Below are 16,788 nucleotides of genomic sequence, written 5' to 3' on the forward strand. Positions count from 1 at the left end.
CTCATCTTTCTTTCATAGACGGCTGGTAATTTTAAATTGCCAACCTTCAGATTAACAGCCTGACTCGTAACCACTACGGTACCAGAACTCCTTATTTTGCCCATAAAATCTTTCAATATTAGGCTTGAATTTTTTCTTCAATACTTTCAACTTGAAAAGTGTTCAGTGTGTTGTTCCCTTTCAGTTTTCTAACTTCAGGTCTTTCTTTGCATATGTCATTACTTTGTCTTCTTGAGCCACCCTTTGAAATCTTCTATTCAACTTTTACTTCATAATTTTTTCCATTCACTTTTATTAATCTACCTTCAAGAACAAGTTCCCATATCTTTCTGGTACCCACTATGATCGTTTCTTTATTTCCTGTCTTTTTAAGGACTATTTGGAGCCCTGGTGGCAGTGTAAGCTATGTGTTAGGCTACTAACAAGGTTGGTGGTTGAAACCCAGCAGCCTATTTTTGGAGAAAGATGAGGCTGTCTGTTTTTACAAAGATTTACATTCTCAAATATCCTATATAAGGTCATACCATAAAGTCTAGTCTTCATTTTATAATGTGTCAAATCTATTTGTGAGATGGTCTTTAAGTTCAGGTGGGATATACTCAAGGTTGTCCTTTGGCTCTCATGGACTTGTTTTAATCGTCTTCCACTTCAACTTGAACTTTCATAGGAACAATTAATGGTCTATTTCACAGTAAGTCCCCCATATTGTTTTACCTTATGATATTGAGCTTCTCCATTGTCTTTTTCCACAGATATAGTCAATTTGATTCCTATAGATTATATCTGGTGAGGTCCAGACATATAATTGCCATTTATGCTACTATTAAAAGGTATTTGCAGTGAATAAGTTGTTCATTGGTTTTCCAAAATTCTATCATGTGATTTCCAGAATTATTTCAAGGCCAAATTTTCTACCTCCTGATCCTTTCTTTTTGTTTCCAACTTTCATATTCCAATCATTTATAATTATCAATACATTTTGATTGCATGTTTGATCAATTTCAAACTGCAAAAGTTGGTAAAACCTTCAATTTCTTCATTTTTGGAATTTGTGGCTTGTGTGTAAATCTGAGTAATAGTCATATTAACTGGTATTATTTGTAGGTATATGGATATTATTCTATCACTCACAGCATTGTACTTCAGAGTAAATCTTAAAATGCTCTTTTTGACAATGAATGTAATGCTGTTCATCTTCAATTTGTCACTTCCGGCATAGAGATCATGTGATTGTCTGATGCAAAATGACAAATTTCAACTCACAAATACTTAGATATCCATCTCCAAGCATTCCATTTAATTTTTGACAACTTTCCATTTTCTTATATTCATACTTTGTACATTCCATATTCTAATTATTGATGGATGCTTACAGCTATTTTTTTTCTTATTTTGAGTAATTTTGAATTTTCCTGAGAGCTATACTCCAAACAGTTGTTCTCCACATCCTCTTCTGATTCATTAAGGTTGATTCTACTCTGAGGAGGCCGCTCTTCCCCAGTTTTAATGTGAGTGCCCTCTAACCTGAGGGACTCATCTTCTGGCACGATATCAGATAATGTTCTTTTTAGTCTGTCTTAGTCTGGAAGCTCCACTGAAAACTATCCACTATGGATGACTCTGCTGGTATTTGTAATACTGGTGGCATAGCTTCCAGCAACACACAAGCCACCACAGTTTGGCAAACTGATAGGCAAGAAGTATATATAAAGGTAGATAAATATATACAATGTATATGTTTAGATATGGAGTCCTGGTGTGGCACTGTAAGATAACGATTGGACTGCTAACTACAAGGATGGCAGTTCAGACCCACCAACTCTTCCTTGGAAACCTTATACAGGGTCGCTCTGAGTCAGAACCGACTCAAGGTCATTCAACAACATGCTTTTATATCTCTTTAAATGTATATATGTATATCAACGTTCCCATTTCAACATTTTTATATTAATTAAGTTCATCTTGCTATCCATTTCAAAATTATCTATCATCTTTAACAGAAGCACAATATCCTCTAAGAAAGGATTCCCATTTTCCCATCCCTCCCAATTCTGGTAGCCACTAGTAAACTTTGGTCTCTGTACATTTGTCTATCTTAGATATTTACATAAGTGGTATCAGGTAATATTTGTCCTTTTGAGACTGACTTATTTCACTCTGTATGTTTTCAAAGTTCTTCCATGCTGTAGTAGATATTTCTCTTATGTCTTTCTTCCTCTTTATGACCAAATAATATTCCAATGTAGTATGCACTACGTTTATTAATCCATTCATCTGTCAATGAACATTTCAGTTCTTCTCATCTTTTGTTTATTGTAAACAGTGCTGTAGTAAAGATTGGTGTACAAATTTCTGTTTCAAATGCTTTTTGCCACCAATGACAATTCTATCAAGAGAAACAGACCTATAGAACATTGAACACTGTACTTTTCCCCATCTTTGTATGTGCCACAATAGTGTAATTTAAAGTTCTGTCATCTCATGCCTGAAATTATGTTCATTCTTCTCTCTATGCAATTTAGCATAGTACCTAGGTCATAGTTGGAATTCCAATATGTGAGGGGGATTCAGAGAGTTCATGGGAAATTCCATTATCTTTTAATTCCATCTTTTTACAAACATTTTGAAGACTGCACATATGTTGGATGAATAACTGGATGAAAATATTAATAAATAGTAGTAAAGATAATTTTATAACTGAGAAAGCATAAAATTGAGGGAGTTGTTTGATAATGCATCTCCTCCGTGGAGTAATTTGTAGGTAATCTGCTGAGGGCAAGGAACAAGGCTTGAGGAGCGTGATTAGAGATACAATCATTATCATGAAGGAGGCGGGAGCTGATTAGGGATCCACAGAAAGCTTGCCAGGCATTATGTGCAACTCAGGTGAGACTAAAAACCATGCATATGTACTAGCACTGAGGTAAACACAGGAAAAGTGCAAGGGGGCTAATATTGACAGAAGGATTTAAATTAAATTAGCTAGCGATGTTAAGTAAATCACGAGGAGGGCTTCAACTAGGAGAAAACAGAGGCAACAGCAGACTGAAGCAAAGAAGTGCTGTTATAAGACAAAACGAATGAACAGACAACATGGAGGGCTATGGTCAGAGAGTGGCAAGTTAAAGTTCACAACAAGAGCGACTTTGGTGATGACAAAGCACAAGAGACAGTCCTGGATGAAGAGGCAGAATGTATTAGAGGAAGGAAGTGTAGAGACAGGTAGGGTTTTAGAGATGAAGAGGTTAAGGACAAGGTGACAGGTGATTTATCCATGTGGACTTTGAGGTCACCAAAGATGATGACAGGACACAGAGGATGATGGTGAGCCAGGTGCCCTGGCTTTCAGTGATAGTTGGTAGATAACAACGATATAAGAGATAACAATGATGAAGCAGGATGGGAGATGGTACAGCTGAATGGAAATGGTCTCAAAGAAAAAGGGTTTCTTTGAAAAAGGCAGAAGTATAATGGACAATATTCCATTTTCCTGTCTGTGACATGTGAGGTGTGGGAGATGAGTAGCCTCCAATCCAAATTGCTTGAAGGGATTCATTGTTTTTTTGAGATAGACCTAGATCACAAAGATGAGGCAGGGGATGGAAGTCATAAAATCTTCATACAAAATCAATCAAATCAGATTTTTTGTAAAAATATCAACCAGCAAACTCATATACAAAATTGAAACAAGGCTTAATATTTCTAAACACAAGAGGCTCGTCATTAAAACAAAATGAAGCACACTCAATAAGCAAACTTTTGAATTCTCCCTTGAGATTTGACAGTCATCTTAACACTTTGCTGTTGCTACTTCCATCAGCCCCACATCCTTCTTATTTATGGACCTGATACCAAAAGACCAAGCCAGTTGCCACTGAGTCTCAAGGTGACACCATTTGTGCAGAATAGAAGTGTTCCATAAGGTTTTCATGACTGTGACTTTTTGAAAGCTGATTGCCAGACCTATCTTCTGAGGACCTTCTAAATGGGTTCAAATCACCAACCATTCTGTTAGTAGCTGCCTACTTAAATGTTTTTGCTGCATCCCCTGGGGCTCCCATGACCCTGGTAGAGACTTTTCTCTGATATGTAAAAATGACAAAACTTAGAATCTGAATTAGCAGGATCTAGAACTTCTGAAGTAACTAAAAATATCTGAAAGTGCTCTTTACCATGAATAACATTAAAAATACAACAGAAAATCTTTTCCTTTTGCTGTGCAAAGTGGGAGCATGGTGGCTCTGTAGGATAAGCACTTGGATTGGAAACCACAAGGTCAGTTGTTCGATCCCACCAGCTACTCCTTGGGAGAAAGAGGAGACTTTCTGTTCCAGCAAAGATTTACACCCTTGGGAATACTTGGTCTATATGAATCAGAACAGACTTGACAGCACTTAACAATAATAGCAACATACAAAGTGGTAAGAAGGGTTCCAGTAGTCTTTAGAAGGCTATTCCTTTGAGATGAACTTGAAACATCCTATTGACCTTCTTAATGGTTGCTCTGAACTTCATGACTACAATTATGATTTCCCTGTTCATCATGAATCAATTCTCAGCCTTGAGCATTATACCCTTTTAAGAAAGATCTACATGGGATTAAACTGGCAACAGCTCAAAAGATTACGATAGGAACTTCAGGTGGTGATTATTATCTATTGAATGGGGAGGAACATCTCAGAAAAGGAGAGTAAGAACTGTTGTACAACCCAAACAATGTAATAAATGTAACTGAATTGAACACATAGAAACTGTGTAGGTTTTGGCATGTATAGTCTCAAGAACAATAACAACCAAAGAAAAATAAAATATATTGTAAGGAAAAAACCCCACTATAAGATACTGAGGAATCCTGGTGTGGTGCTGTGGGTTAATGCTCTGGACTGCAAAGTCATTTGAAAAGCTAGACTGGTGGTTCAAACCGTATACAGGTTTGCTATGGGTTGGAACCGACTCAACGGCACTTAGCAGCATCAACAAGCAGAGTACTGAAGCACATGAGTACCCATGTGTCAGAAATGACACCACAGCATCCGGTTTTGAATCTGGAATAGTGTTGGAATTTGTTTTTTCGTTTGTTTGTTTTGTTTTTTTCCCATAGTAGGAGGTAAGAGTGACTGGGTACTGGTTCTGAGGCTTCAACAAACTCAGTCTCTTGGAATCCTAATTTGTTGTTAGATGCCATCCAGTTGGTTCTGACTCATAATAACCTGATGAACAATAGAATAAAACGCTGCCCGGACCTACAAGATCCTCATAATAGTTGTCAGGTTTAAGACCATTGTTGCAACCACCATGTCACTCTGTCTCACTGGAGGATTCCCTCTTGTTTGCTGAGACTCCACTTAACTAAGCATGATGTCTTTCTACAGGGACTGGTCCCTCCTAATAACATGTCCGAAATACAAGAGACAAAATCTTGCCATCCTGGCTTCTAAGGAGCATTCTGGCTATACTTCTAACAACACAGATTTGTTTGTTCTTCTGGTAGTCCACCATACTATCAGTATACTCTCCAACACATTAATTCAAATGCATCAATTGTTCTTCCAACTTTCACATGCCCATTAGGCAATTGAAAATGCCTTGACTTGGATCAAGAAAATTTTACTCCTCAAAGTTATATCTTTGCTCTTTAACACTTTAAAGAAGTCTTTTGTAGATGCAACAGTGAAGTTCAAAAAAGCAGAGGACAATAAGTGCTGGCGAGGATGTGGAGAGACTGGGACCCTCCTACATTGCTGGTGAGAATGCTAAATAGTCCAACCACTCTGGAAAACAGTATGGTGATTCCTCAGAAAGTTGGAAATAAAAATATCTTATGATCCAGCAATTCCTCTACTTGGTATATGTTGTTGTTGTTATGTGCTATCGAGTCGTTTCCGACCCATAGCGACCCTGTATAGGGTTTCCGAGGGTGTAAATCTTTACGGGAATAGAAAGCCTCATCTTTCTTCAGCAGAGCAGCTGGTAGTTTCGAACTGCTGACCTTAAGGTTCGCAGCCCGATTCGTAACCACTACGCTACCAGAGCTCCTTTTTATAGCCACAAGAAATATGAACCAGAACACGAATAGATATATGCACACCAATGTTTATCACAGCACTGTTTACAATAGCAAAAAGATGGCGACATTCTGAGTGCTCATCAACAGAACAATGGATAAACAAACTGTGGTACATACACACAATGGAATATTATGCTAATTTGAATAATAACAAGGAAGCTGCAAGCCACCGTATAACATGGATGAAAGTTGAGGGCATTAAGCTGAGTGAAATTAGTCAGTCACTAAAAGATAAATGTTGAATATGACCATTATTATAAAAGCTTAAGAAAAGATTCCCATACTAAAAGGAAAAAAGAAAAAAAAATTCTTGTTTGGTTACCAGTGGTGAAGGGAGGGGACAATAAAGCACAGGGTTGGATATAGACACATCATCGTTGGCATGTTGGGGAGGGAAATACACACGAAGGGGGAGAGAGATGGAAGAACAAGGTAGATAAGGGAACACTGAGGCAGGTTTGCATGGGCTAAATGGGTAAATAGTAATGTATGCTCAACTTTGAAACCACAGGGCTTTATGATACAAGGATCAATGCATAGTCTGAATAGGTAAAAGAGGGGAAATAATGTTAGGGTGCTTGACTGTCTCATGAATATTGGTTCCCCTTGCCGACTATTATAAAATAGACACTTGAGTGGGATAGAAAGGAATGCCAGGAAACATGATTACAAAAAGCTTGTAAGCCCATCTTCCGTCTATAACTGATTGGAATACTTCAAAGGGGTTCTAGAACTTGCCCAGTGAAATAGACTTCTTGCATAGCTTTTGAAATGTATAGGAATCCTGAGTGCCATCCAGAACCTTCTGAGGTGGGACATTCCCACTTGAAAGGACAAACATACCAGCCTGGAGTAGCTAGAGGAACAGCAGATAGATACTTCCTGAAAGAAAGACCAGCAGGAAAAATAAAAAACAAAAACGGAAGTCTGATTGGCTACTACAAGATCAAGCAAGTTGTTTGCCGGGGAGCCATCAAGACAAGCAATCAAGTCCCTTCAGGACAAACCCTCCTACAAAACTGAAACTCAAAGGGAACACACAAGCAGGCATGTAAGCTTGGTGGTGACAAATGTTGGTTTGCTGGTGAGTGGAAGAGGGGGAAAAGCAGCAATGAAGATATGGGCTGAGTTTGACCACATTCCATAGACTCCCATTGACATAGAGATGAGAGAGAGAAGAGGAAGGGCTAGTTGGTCTGAAGTATGGTGAGACCTGGAGACTCCTGAGTCCATGGGCAGGGACATTGCCACGGAGAACTAGAGCTGAGCCCAAAGCATGCAGCTGCTAAGACGTGAGGGGAGACACACAAGAACGCCCAAACTCGCAAATAGTGCCATTTGACCTAGCCTTGATGGCGATGGTCAGAACTCGAATATAGGAAGATTAAAAGGAATTTGGTAAAGGAAATAAGTGTAAATTGCAACAATTTGATGAACTTGACCTATACTTATAGATGTAGTAGTTCAAAATACCAACTGAGAGGGAAGGAGTCTTAACATCAAGTATCAAGGGCAAGAGTTTATAAGGATGGGCAGCTTAGACACTGGCTGTCCTGGTGTGGTGCTGTGGGTTAATGTACCAGACTGCAAAGCCATTTGAACTGCAAGGTCGGCAGTTCAAGCTCACCAGCTGCTCCTTGGAAACCCTATACAGATTCGCTATGGGTCAGAATCAACTCAATGGCACTTCACAACAACAACAATAACCTAAAATGAGGGAAGGGCAATAAAGACATGAAGTGACTGACTTACAGGTTTTCAAGAGGGAGTTTAGTTTCAGAGTGTGCGAAGGAAGGTGGACTCCCCACTAAATAGTTTTCATCTTGTCTAGATGGGGCTGGTGAAAGGAGATGGGGATAAGATTCTCATGATTCAATAGTGAGTAATTGTTGTCATGAATAATTGCGACAGTCACAACTGTAAAGGTAGAAGTTTTATATCAAAAAGGGGTGAGTAGTTAATCTTACATTCGAGGAACAGAGGCTCCTAGAGCCATCAAGGGAGAAGAACATGAGCGGAATGTGGTGCCCTATCCAGAGAAGTAGCAACACCTGAGATGGAGGCAGAGATGAGAACATGGAGAGATTGAGCAACTGAGGGCTCTACATTCATGGAAAGAGAAAGGCTGTGTGCGGCAGCCAGGAGGCAGGCTTGTAGAATGTGCCCTTTGGTTGTTTAAATGATTATACATTCCTGAGTGTTTGTGTGTACATCCCACACACACACCAAAAAACAAAACAACAAAACAAAACAAAACCCACAGAGGTAATAGAAGCAAATACTGTCGAATGATGATGCATGGAGGGGACTGTAATCATTGCAATGAAATGATGAGTGTAAAACCAATGTTCTCCCATGTAAACTATCATTCAATTCACAATTTAAAAAAAAAATAGAAGTCTTTTATAGCAGATTTGCTAAATGCAATGCAACATTTGTTTTCTTGCCTGCTGATTCTATGAGCAGTGATTGTGGGTCCAAACAAAATGAAGTTTTGACAACTTCAATATTTTCTCCATTGATCATGATGTTATTTACTGATCCAGTTATGAAGATGTTCATTTTCTTTTCATTGAGATGCAATCCATAGTGAAGGCTCTAGTCCTTGATCTTCATCAGTAAGTATTTCAAGTCATCTTTGCTTTCAGTGAGCAAAGTTGTGTCATCTGCATATTGCAGGTTACTAATGGGTGTTTCTCCAATCCTGATGCCATGCTTTTTTTTCATATAATATGCTTCTCAGATTATTTGCTCAACATACAGATTGAACAAGTATGGCAAAAGGATGCAACCTTGGCACATACCTCTCCTGATTTTAAACCATTCAGTGTTCTCTTGTTCTATTCTTGGTCTATGTACATGTTCCTCATGAGCACAATTAAGTGTTCTGGAATGCCCATTCTTCACAATATTTGTTGTTGTTGTTGTCAGGTGCCATCGAGTCAGAACCGACTCATAGCGACCCCATGCACAGCAGAATGAAACAATGTTCCATCCTGGGCCAACCTCACTACCACTGCCACACTTGAGTCCATCAATGATGCCACCTGGCTGATCCATCTCATTGGGGGTCTTCCTCTTCTTCTCTGACCCTCCACCCTACCCAGCATGGCATCCTTCTCCAGCGACTGTTTCCTCCGGACAATATGTCCAAAGTAGGAGAGACGAAGCTTAGCCATCCTGGCCTCCAAGGAGCACTCTGGCTGCACTTCTTCCAAAACAGATCTATTAGTTCTTTTGGCAGTCCATGGCACTTTCAGTATTCTCCTCCAACACCACAACTCAAAGGCATCAATTCTTCTATGATCCTCCTTATTCACTGTCCAGCTTTCGCATCCATATGAGGCTATTGAAAACACAATGGCCTGGGTCAGGCGCACCCTAGTCCTCAAGCTGACATCTCGGCTCTTCAACACTTTAAAAAGTTCCTGTGCAGCAGATTTGCCCAGTGCAATACGTCGTCTGATCTCTTGACTGCTACTTCCACGAGTGTTGATAGTTGATCCAAGAAGAATGAAGTCCTTGACAACTTCAATCTTTTCTCCATTGATAAGAATGTTGTTTATTGGTCCAGTGGTGAGCATTTTTGTTTTCTTGACATTGAGATGTAATCCATACTGAAGGCTGTGCTCTTTGAGCTTCATCAGTAAATGTTTTAAGTCCTCTTCACTTTCAGCAAGCAAGATTGTATCATCTGCATAGTGTTTCCAATGAGTGGCTGGTGGACTTGAACTGCCAATTTTTCGGTTAGTAGTCCAGTGCCACTGGAGGGAGCTCTGGTAGCGTAGTGGTTACGAATCGGGCTGCGAACCTTAAGGTCAGCGGTTCGAAACTACCAGCTGCTCTGCGGGAGAAAGATGAGGCTTTCTACTCCCGTAAAGATTTACACCCTTGGAAACCCTGTACAGGGTCGCTATGGGTCGGAACCGACTCAACGGCACTTAACAACAACAACAGTCCAGTGCCACACCAGGATTCTCATATCTTCTCTGCTGACCCTTAACTAACAAGAAGTTCTCTGTCATGTTCTGTCACAATAATAGTCTTTTTAATTTACTTAATACGTTGAAGCTAAATAATAGTCAAACTCTCCACTTCATGCACAGTTAACATTTTTCCTCTTCCAGTTCCAGCCTGCTCCAGGCTGAAAGCTTACAGTGGGGAAGGGGAGGGTATGGTTGTCTTCTCTTCTTACCTTTTCAGCCACTCCCATTTCTTTTAAATGGAGCACATGGTTAAGCATTTGACTTTAGTCCAAAAGTTGGCTGTCAGAACCCACCCAATTCCTTTTGAAAATCTTAAGGAGCAGTTCTATTTTGAACACTTGGGGTCACCATAGTCAGAGTGGACTAGACCACAACTTAACAGCAGCCATAACCCCAGCCCACATACATACTGAGTGTTGGCTTCTGACACTTTCAAGGTTGAAGTAGAAAGGCTGTGAGAGTAAAACAAAGGAATGGCATCTGACTTTTGCTTCCTCAGCACATGGAAGATGTTTAAAATGGATTCTTTCTCATATGGGAGCTTTCATGTTTTCCAGCCTTATTTCTGCCTCTTGACAGTTTGCTCAGTGATCTATCACTATTCAAGATCAGAGTAAAAAATAATGAGTACTTACTGTGTCAGACACAGTGCCAGTTTCTATCAGATTTGTTCCAACCCCTGGACAGCCCTAAACACGGTATAAAAGGACATGTGAGAATATAAACTTTCAGTCTCTGTAATCGTATTAGCTTTAACTTTTTAACTCTGTTTGGTCATAAAGTCTTACTTTACAAGGTCATTGCTATTGTAAAAAAGAAAGGGTAAGCCATTAAACACTTAATTTTTCAGATGTTACTTGATATGTGCTCTGAATTACATTACCTTCAATGTAGTGTGCACTTTGAACTTGTAAGTAGAAAACTAGCTTCAGAAAGCTTACGTATGATTTCTTGAAATAAATGTGCTTGCAAACTGTAGTTTAAGACCTAGTTGGTATGCTTATTATGGTATCTGCTTCTTTCTTTGTTTTTTAACTTTTTGTTAAATGTAAAGGACTTCCTTTTATTTAAAAATATTATGACTTGGGTGAGATCAATTTTCCATTCAGTAATTCATTTTGTTTCATGTCATTGATTGCAACCCCCACAGTTTAATATCACTTATCCCACTTCCACCCTGCACTTACTATGTTTTAACTCCGTTGAATTTCAAGAGAGGAGCTAAGGAGTTCGTGAAAAGCGAAGCTAGAGTAATTAGATATTAGAGTGTGATCTCTTGAACTTTAACCTTCCACATCACAGTATGAAATTGGATCTAAGATAAGAAATAGAATAAATTCTCAGCTAAACACAGTCCTGAATCTCTACTTGTCTAGAGGCTGACTCAACTGAAGATCATGGCATTTGATGGTACCTGGAAGGTAGACCGGAATGAAAACTATGACAAGTTCATGGAAAAATTGGGTAAGAACTGCATTCTTTAGATACTACTTCTTTGCTTTATTACGGACATTTTTCTTTTTAATTCCCTCCAAACCTCTGGACTTGGAGAATGGCATCTGGTGAGGCAGTAAGATCCTAAGATGTGATAGCTCAAAGAAAAAACTACATCCTCACTTATACTAGGAAAAATAGTTTGTTCTTTGAGTGCTATCCCTTGAAAAGCAAAATATATATATTTTTTTGGTTGTTTTATTCAGTCTTTGTGCGAATGTTCATAAATTTTAAAGCCATTATGGAAAGCAAAGGGGTTATTTAAAATAGAATACTGTATACTCAGGGTTAAAGTTATCTATCCTTATAAATACATGAATGTATTTTTTAATCCTTCATTTGACCTTTCTGGAATTTGGTTTACTTAACACTGAAATATAACATTGGTGGCACAGTGGGTTAAGCCTTTGGTTGCTAACCAAAAGGTCTGTTGTTTGAACCCAGCAGTCACTTGACAAGAGAAAGCTGAGGCCATCTGCTTATGTAAAGATTTACAACTTCAGAAACCCAGGAGCACTTCTACTGGGTCTATAGTGTCATTATAAGTCAGATTCAACTCGGTGGTACTGAGTGTGTAACACTAAATACAATGTCTAGTTATTTTAATAAAATTACCCAGCTTTAAGATTTTATAATTCTGTGGCTCCTTTAAGTTTAGGGAAAATAGCTTAAATCCATTCTCTTGAGGCAATTGAATTTTAACTTTTTCTACAGAAGCCATGTGAATGCTACTGAGTTTTCCTCTCCATACTCAGAAGAAAAAAATTTTAAAAGGACTGAACTTGGGAAAATAAACACTTTCTATAGCTTTATTTTCTTCCATCTCTTTCTCTTTGCAGGTGTTAATGTTGTGAAAAGGAAGCTTGCAGCACATGACAATTTGAAAGTGATCATTACACAAGAAGGAAATAAATTCACGATCAAAGAAACAAGTGCTTTTCGAAGCATTGAAATTGTGTTTGATCTTGGTGTCACTTTTAATTACTGTATGGCAGATGGAACTGAACTCACTGTAAGAAACTTTTCATAATATATTCTTCCTTTTACTGTACAATACTACAGCAATTCCAGTTTTATAACATTGCATGGTTTAATTAATATGGCTCATCTTCATTTATAAAGAAATCAGTGGGGTTTGTTCATGTTACATACTGCACATATCAGAAGAAAATTTAGACTTTTTCATGCATACCTGTGAACAGTTTGGATTGTCTATAAGAATTAGAAAACTATCCTTAGGATGATGATGAAAGCTCAGTGCTTTCAACCTTAGTATCTGACAGGTGGATAAGCATTGGACTGTGAACTGAAAGGTCAGCAGTTCAAATCCATTGGCTATTCCACGAGAGAAAGATGAGGCTTTCTGCTCCCATAAAGATGTATAACCTTGGAAACCCTCCATAGGGTCAGAGTTGGAACTGATTCAATGGCTCCTAACAACAGCAACAACAACATACTATCTATCTCTTTATCTATCAAGTAAAAATGAGGGTCTTCTCACAAACTGATCTCCCATGATCTCTTGGCAGTTATCTACTTTAGAAATGCATACCCAATAGGTATTTAACCTGTACTTACAATTATTCCAATGTGATTGCAATCCCTAAATTAACTGTACCTTCCCCAAACAAGTGGAAACTTCAGTACTCTGAAAATAATCTTGATATTTTTAAAATGTGTTTTTATTTACTTTTTCCTTGTTAGATAGACTCAGAGTATCTGACTTCTTTTCTTCTTAACATCTAAAATTATTGAGTAAGAGGTGATAGTATTTGATAGGCATCAGGAATTTAGTAGTGGTTATAGTTTGGGCTGCTAACCTCAAGGTCAGCAGTTCGAAACTACCAGCTGTTCTGCAGGAGAAAGATGAGGCTTTCTGCTCCCATAAAGATTTGCAGCCTTGGAAACCCTGTGCAGGGTCACTATGAGTTGGAACTGACTCTATGGTACTTAACAACAACAAGGCATTTAATAGTTAGATTAAAATAATGAAATGAATAAATAGATAGTGGATTAATAAGTAACCAAATGGAAAGATCTAATGCTATACTACAGACCATTGGGAATATATCTTTAAATGTTTAAAATATAAAATTTTAGGTAACCATTGTTTTCAACTGGTTTTCTTTAGCCTCAGAATTTATTTCTAGCTAACTTATGCTACATCTACAATGAAAATATAACTACTGGATATTTTATATCAATGATGGTCATTTCACCACAACCACAGGAATTAAAACCACCATAGAGTTGTTATCCTCTCCATGAAACTAATTTGACTAAATTCAGGGCATTGTTCTTAACACAAAAGGATTAGAAAGGAGATGACTGTGTTTCCCTGCCTTATCATTCATTCAGTGTATGGAAATTATCGAAGAAAGTAAGCATAATAGTTACCACCACAGACTCTACAGTAAACAACTGTGTCTCCGTCTCCTCACCTACAAAACGGAGATAAGAATTGCCTTCATAGGGTTATTGTGAAAAGTAAATGAAGAAGTGGATTTGTAGAGCTCAAACAGTGTTTGGCTCCTGTGTTGACTCTTGTTTTTGTTCAGGGAACCTGGAATATAGAGGGAAACAAACTGGTTGGAAGATTCACTCGAGTAGACAATGGGAAAGAGCTGAATACTGTCAGAGAAATCATTGGTGGTGAACTGGTCCACGTAAGTTGTAAAAAGATTATAACTCTCCCCAAACAAAAATAATTCTCTTTTTATGGTTGCTAGATTATATCTTCAATACATACACAGTTACAACTTTTATCTAAATCTTACTGATTTAAAAAGTGTATTTTCTGATGCCTTTTAAAGGGAGCTTAGATATATACAAGATACCAATGTCTATTTTAACAAAGTGTCATTGACTACAAGCCAAAATGCTTTCTAAATTGGTGTGTCATATATGTGTGTGTGTTTTCTGGTGTGGCGCTGTGGGTTAATGTGCCAGACTGCAAAGTCGTTTGAATTGCAAGTTTAGCGGTTCAAGCTCACCAGTTACTCCTTGGAAACCCTATACAGTATCACTATGGGTCAGAATTAACTCGCTGGCACTTAACAACAACAAATATATATATATGAGTCTTGGTGTGGTGCTATAGGATAAGCCGCGGACTACTAACTACAAGACCAATGCTTCAAACCTCTAGCTGCTTCTCAGAAACCCTATAAAGGGTTGCTGTGAGTTAGAACCAGAACCAACTTGATGGCACTTAATGACAACATACGTACATAAAATGCTACTTCCAAGTACAAGAAAAATATAATGTGAACTAATTTGAAAGATCTAGTAAAGCTAATATTTTTCTTAATTTTGCCTTAAATCTTCATGGTAAATTCAACAATGTTTGTTTATACTTCCAGACTTATTTATATGAAGGAGTAGAAGCCAAGAGGATCTTTAAAAAGGAATGAGCATTGTTCTTGAAGCTGAACCTACAACATGCATCAAGATGTATTGAATGAAAAAAGTATATTGTGCCAGAACTTTTTTTCTCACCCCATCAAGTTCATGGTTACAGACTGATTAGTTCTTTATAAACATTGGCTAATGATTTGCATTTCCATTTTCCAAAATAAAAGTAAAATATTAGGATTTTTTTTTTTGGCATTCCATAAACTGTACAGTTATTGATGTTCAAAAAAAATTGTGATTTTCTAAAAAATAAAATATGTTGCCCCCAAATTGCTTTACAAGTAGCCTTTTTTCACATTTGGTAAGCTGCATGGGGCAATCTTCAAAATCTTACACTGTCAATGAATATGCCCCTTGGTAATATCTATTGTTATAAATGCAATATAGTCTCAGCCAAAAAGCTTAGAAACATAGAAATGCAAATACAAGATGCATATTCCCATAAACCTACAATCCAGAGATAATCACCATTCTGGTTGTAATAAATATCCTCTTAGTCCTCTGCTGTAATGATGCAGGTTAATGTACTGGACTGCAAAGTTGGTTTGGACCTCAAGGTCGATGGTTCAAGCTCACCAGTCACTCCTTGGAAACCCATACAGAGTTGCTATGAGTCAGAACCGACTCAACGGCTCTTAACAACAACAACAACAACAACAACAACAATCCTCTTCTGGTAGTGTAGTGGTTACACATTGGGCTGGTAACTGAAAGGTCAGCTGTTCAAATCCACCAGCTGCTTCATGGGAGAAAGATGACGCTTTCGTCTTCGTAAAGATTTATAGCTTCAGAAACCCTCTACAGGTTTGCTAGGAGCCAGAACCAACTCAATGGCCCACAGCAGTAGCAGTCCTCTTTTCTAGGTGTAGAAGGTGTATTTTCACATTTATATCACCTTGAATAATCTGATAGGAAACAAGTGATATACTAAATTAAACAGCTGTATTCTATTCCCTCAAGGAGCTCTGGTAGCGTAGTGGTCACAAATCGGGCTGCTAACCTCAGGGTCAGCAACTCAAAACCACCAGCTGTTCCGCGGGAGAAAGATGAATCTTTTCTGCTCCCGTAAAGATTTACAGCCTCGGAAATCCTGTACAGGGTCGCTATGAGTGGCAACTGACTCCAGGGCATACAACAACAACAACATTCTATTTCCTCACACTGTCAGTAATTTCCAGACCTGATAGAAAATTAGAATCACCTGAGGAACTTTAAAAAGTTTTGTATTTATACCTCTACTAAATCAGAAACTCTGAAACTAGGGTCAGGGATTTTAGAAAACTACCAGATACTGTGAGATACAGTACTGGGCTACAAGGTCTGTATGAACCAAAACGTCAGTAGTTCAAACTCACTAGCCACTCCTTGGAAACCCCTATATAGGGTTGCTATGGGTCAGAACTGACTCGACAGCATTTAATAACAACAACAACAATCCTCTAACCAGTCTTTGGGAATATCTGGACCATCAGACACCAAAAATGTCACTTTTCATGTTTTTTCAAACACATAAACACATCCACTACTACTTGCCAGGGTTCAAAATGTCATTGTCACATGATATACTATTTAATGTTCTTCAAGCAATTGAGTTTAATAAGTGTGTATATTAGAGGGCACAGTCCTGGTATGGTGCTAGTAGGATAAGCACTGGACAACAAAGTCTGTTTGAACTGCAATGTCAGAAACCCTATACGGGGTCACTATGAGTTGGAACTGACTCAACAGCACTTAATAACAGTAACCATAAATGAGGGCAGTCCTTATATGGTTCAAATGATTAATTTAATGAATTGAAGGTTGGGGATTTTAGTGTACACAGAGGAG

At 38.2% G+C, this 16,788-nt stretch overlaps 1 protein-coding gene across 1 annotated transcript; it reads left to right on the forward strand.

Annotated features, from left to right (window-relative positions):
* The first annotated feature begins 11,450 nt into the window (after nucleotides 1-11,450).
* FABP2 (fatty acid binding protein 2, intestinal) lies at nucleotides 11,451-14,960 on the forward strand. The gene is made up of 4 exons (XM_006874584.1): nucleotides 11,451-11,517; nucleotides 12,387-12,559; nucleotides 14,106-14,213; nucleotides 14,910-14,960. The coding sequence occupies exons 1-4, from the start codon at nucleotides 11,451-11,453 to the stop codon at nucleotides 14,958-14,960; spliced, it is 399 nt and encodes a 132-aa protein (XP_006874646.1).
* Nucleotides 14,961-16,788: the final 1,828 nt, after the last annotated feature.

The sequence above is a fragment of the Chrysochloris asiatica genome, unplaced genomic scaffold (assembly GCF_000296735.1).
Source record: "Chrysochloris asiatica unplaced genomic scaffold, ChrAsi1.0 scaffold00288, whole genome shotgun sequence".
Classification (NCBI taxonomy): domain Eukaryota; kingdom Metazoa; phylum Chordata; class Mammalia; order Afrosoricida; family Chrysochloridae; genus Chrysochloris; species Chrysochloris asiatica.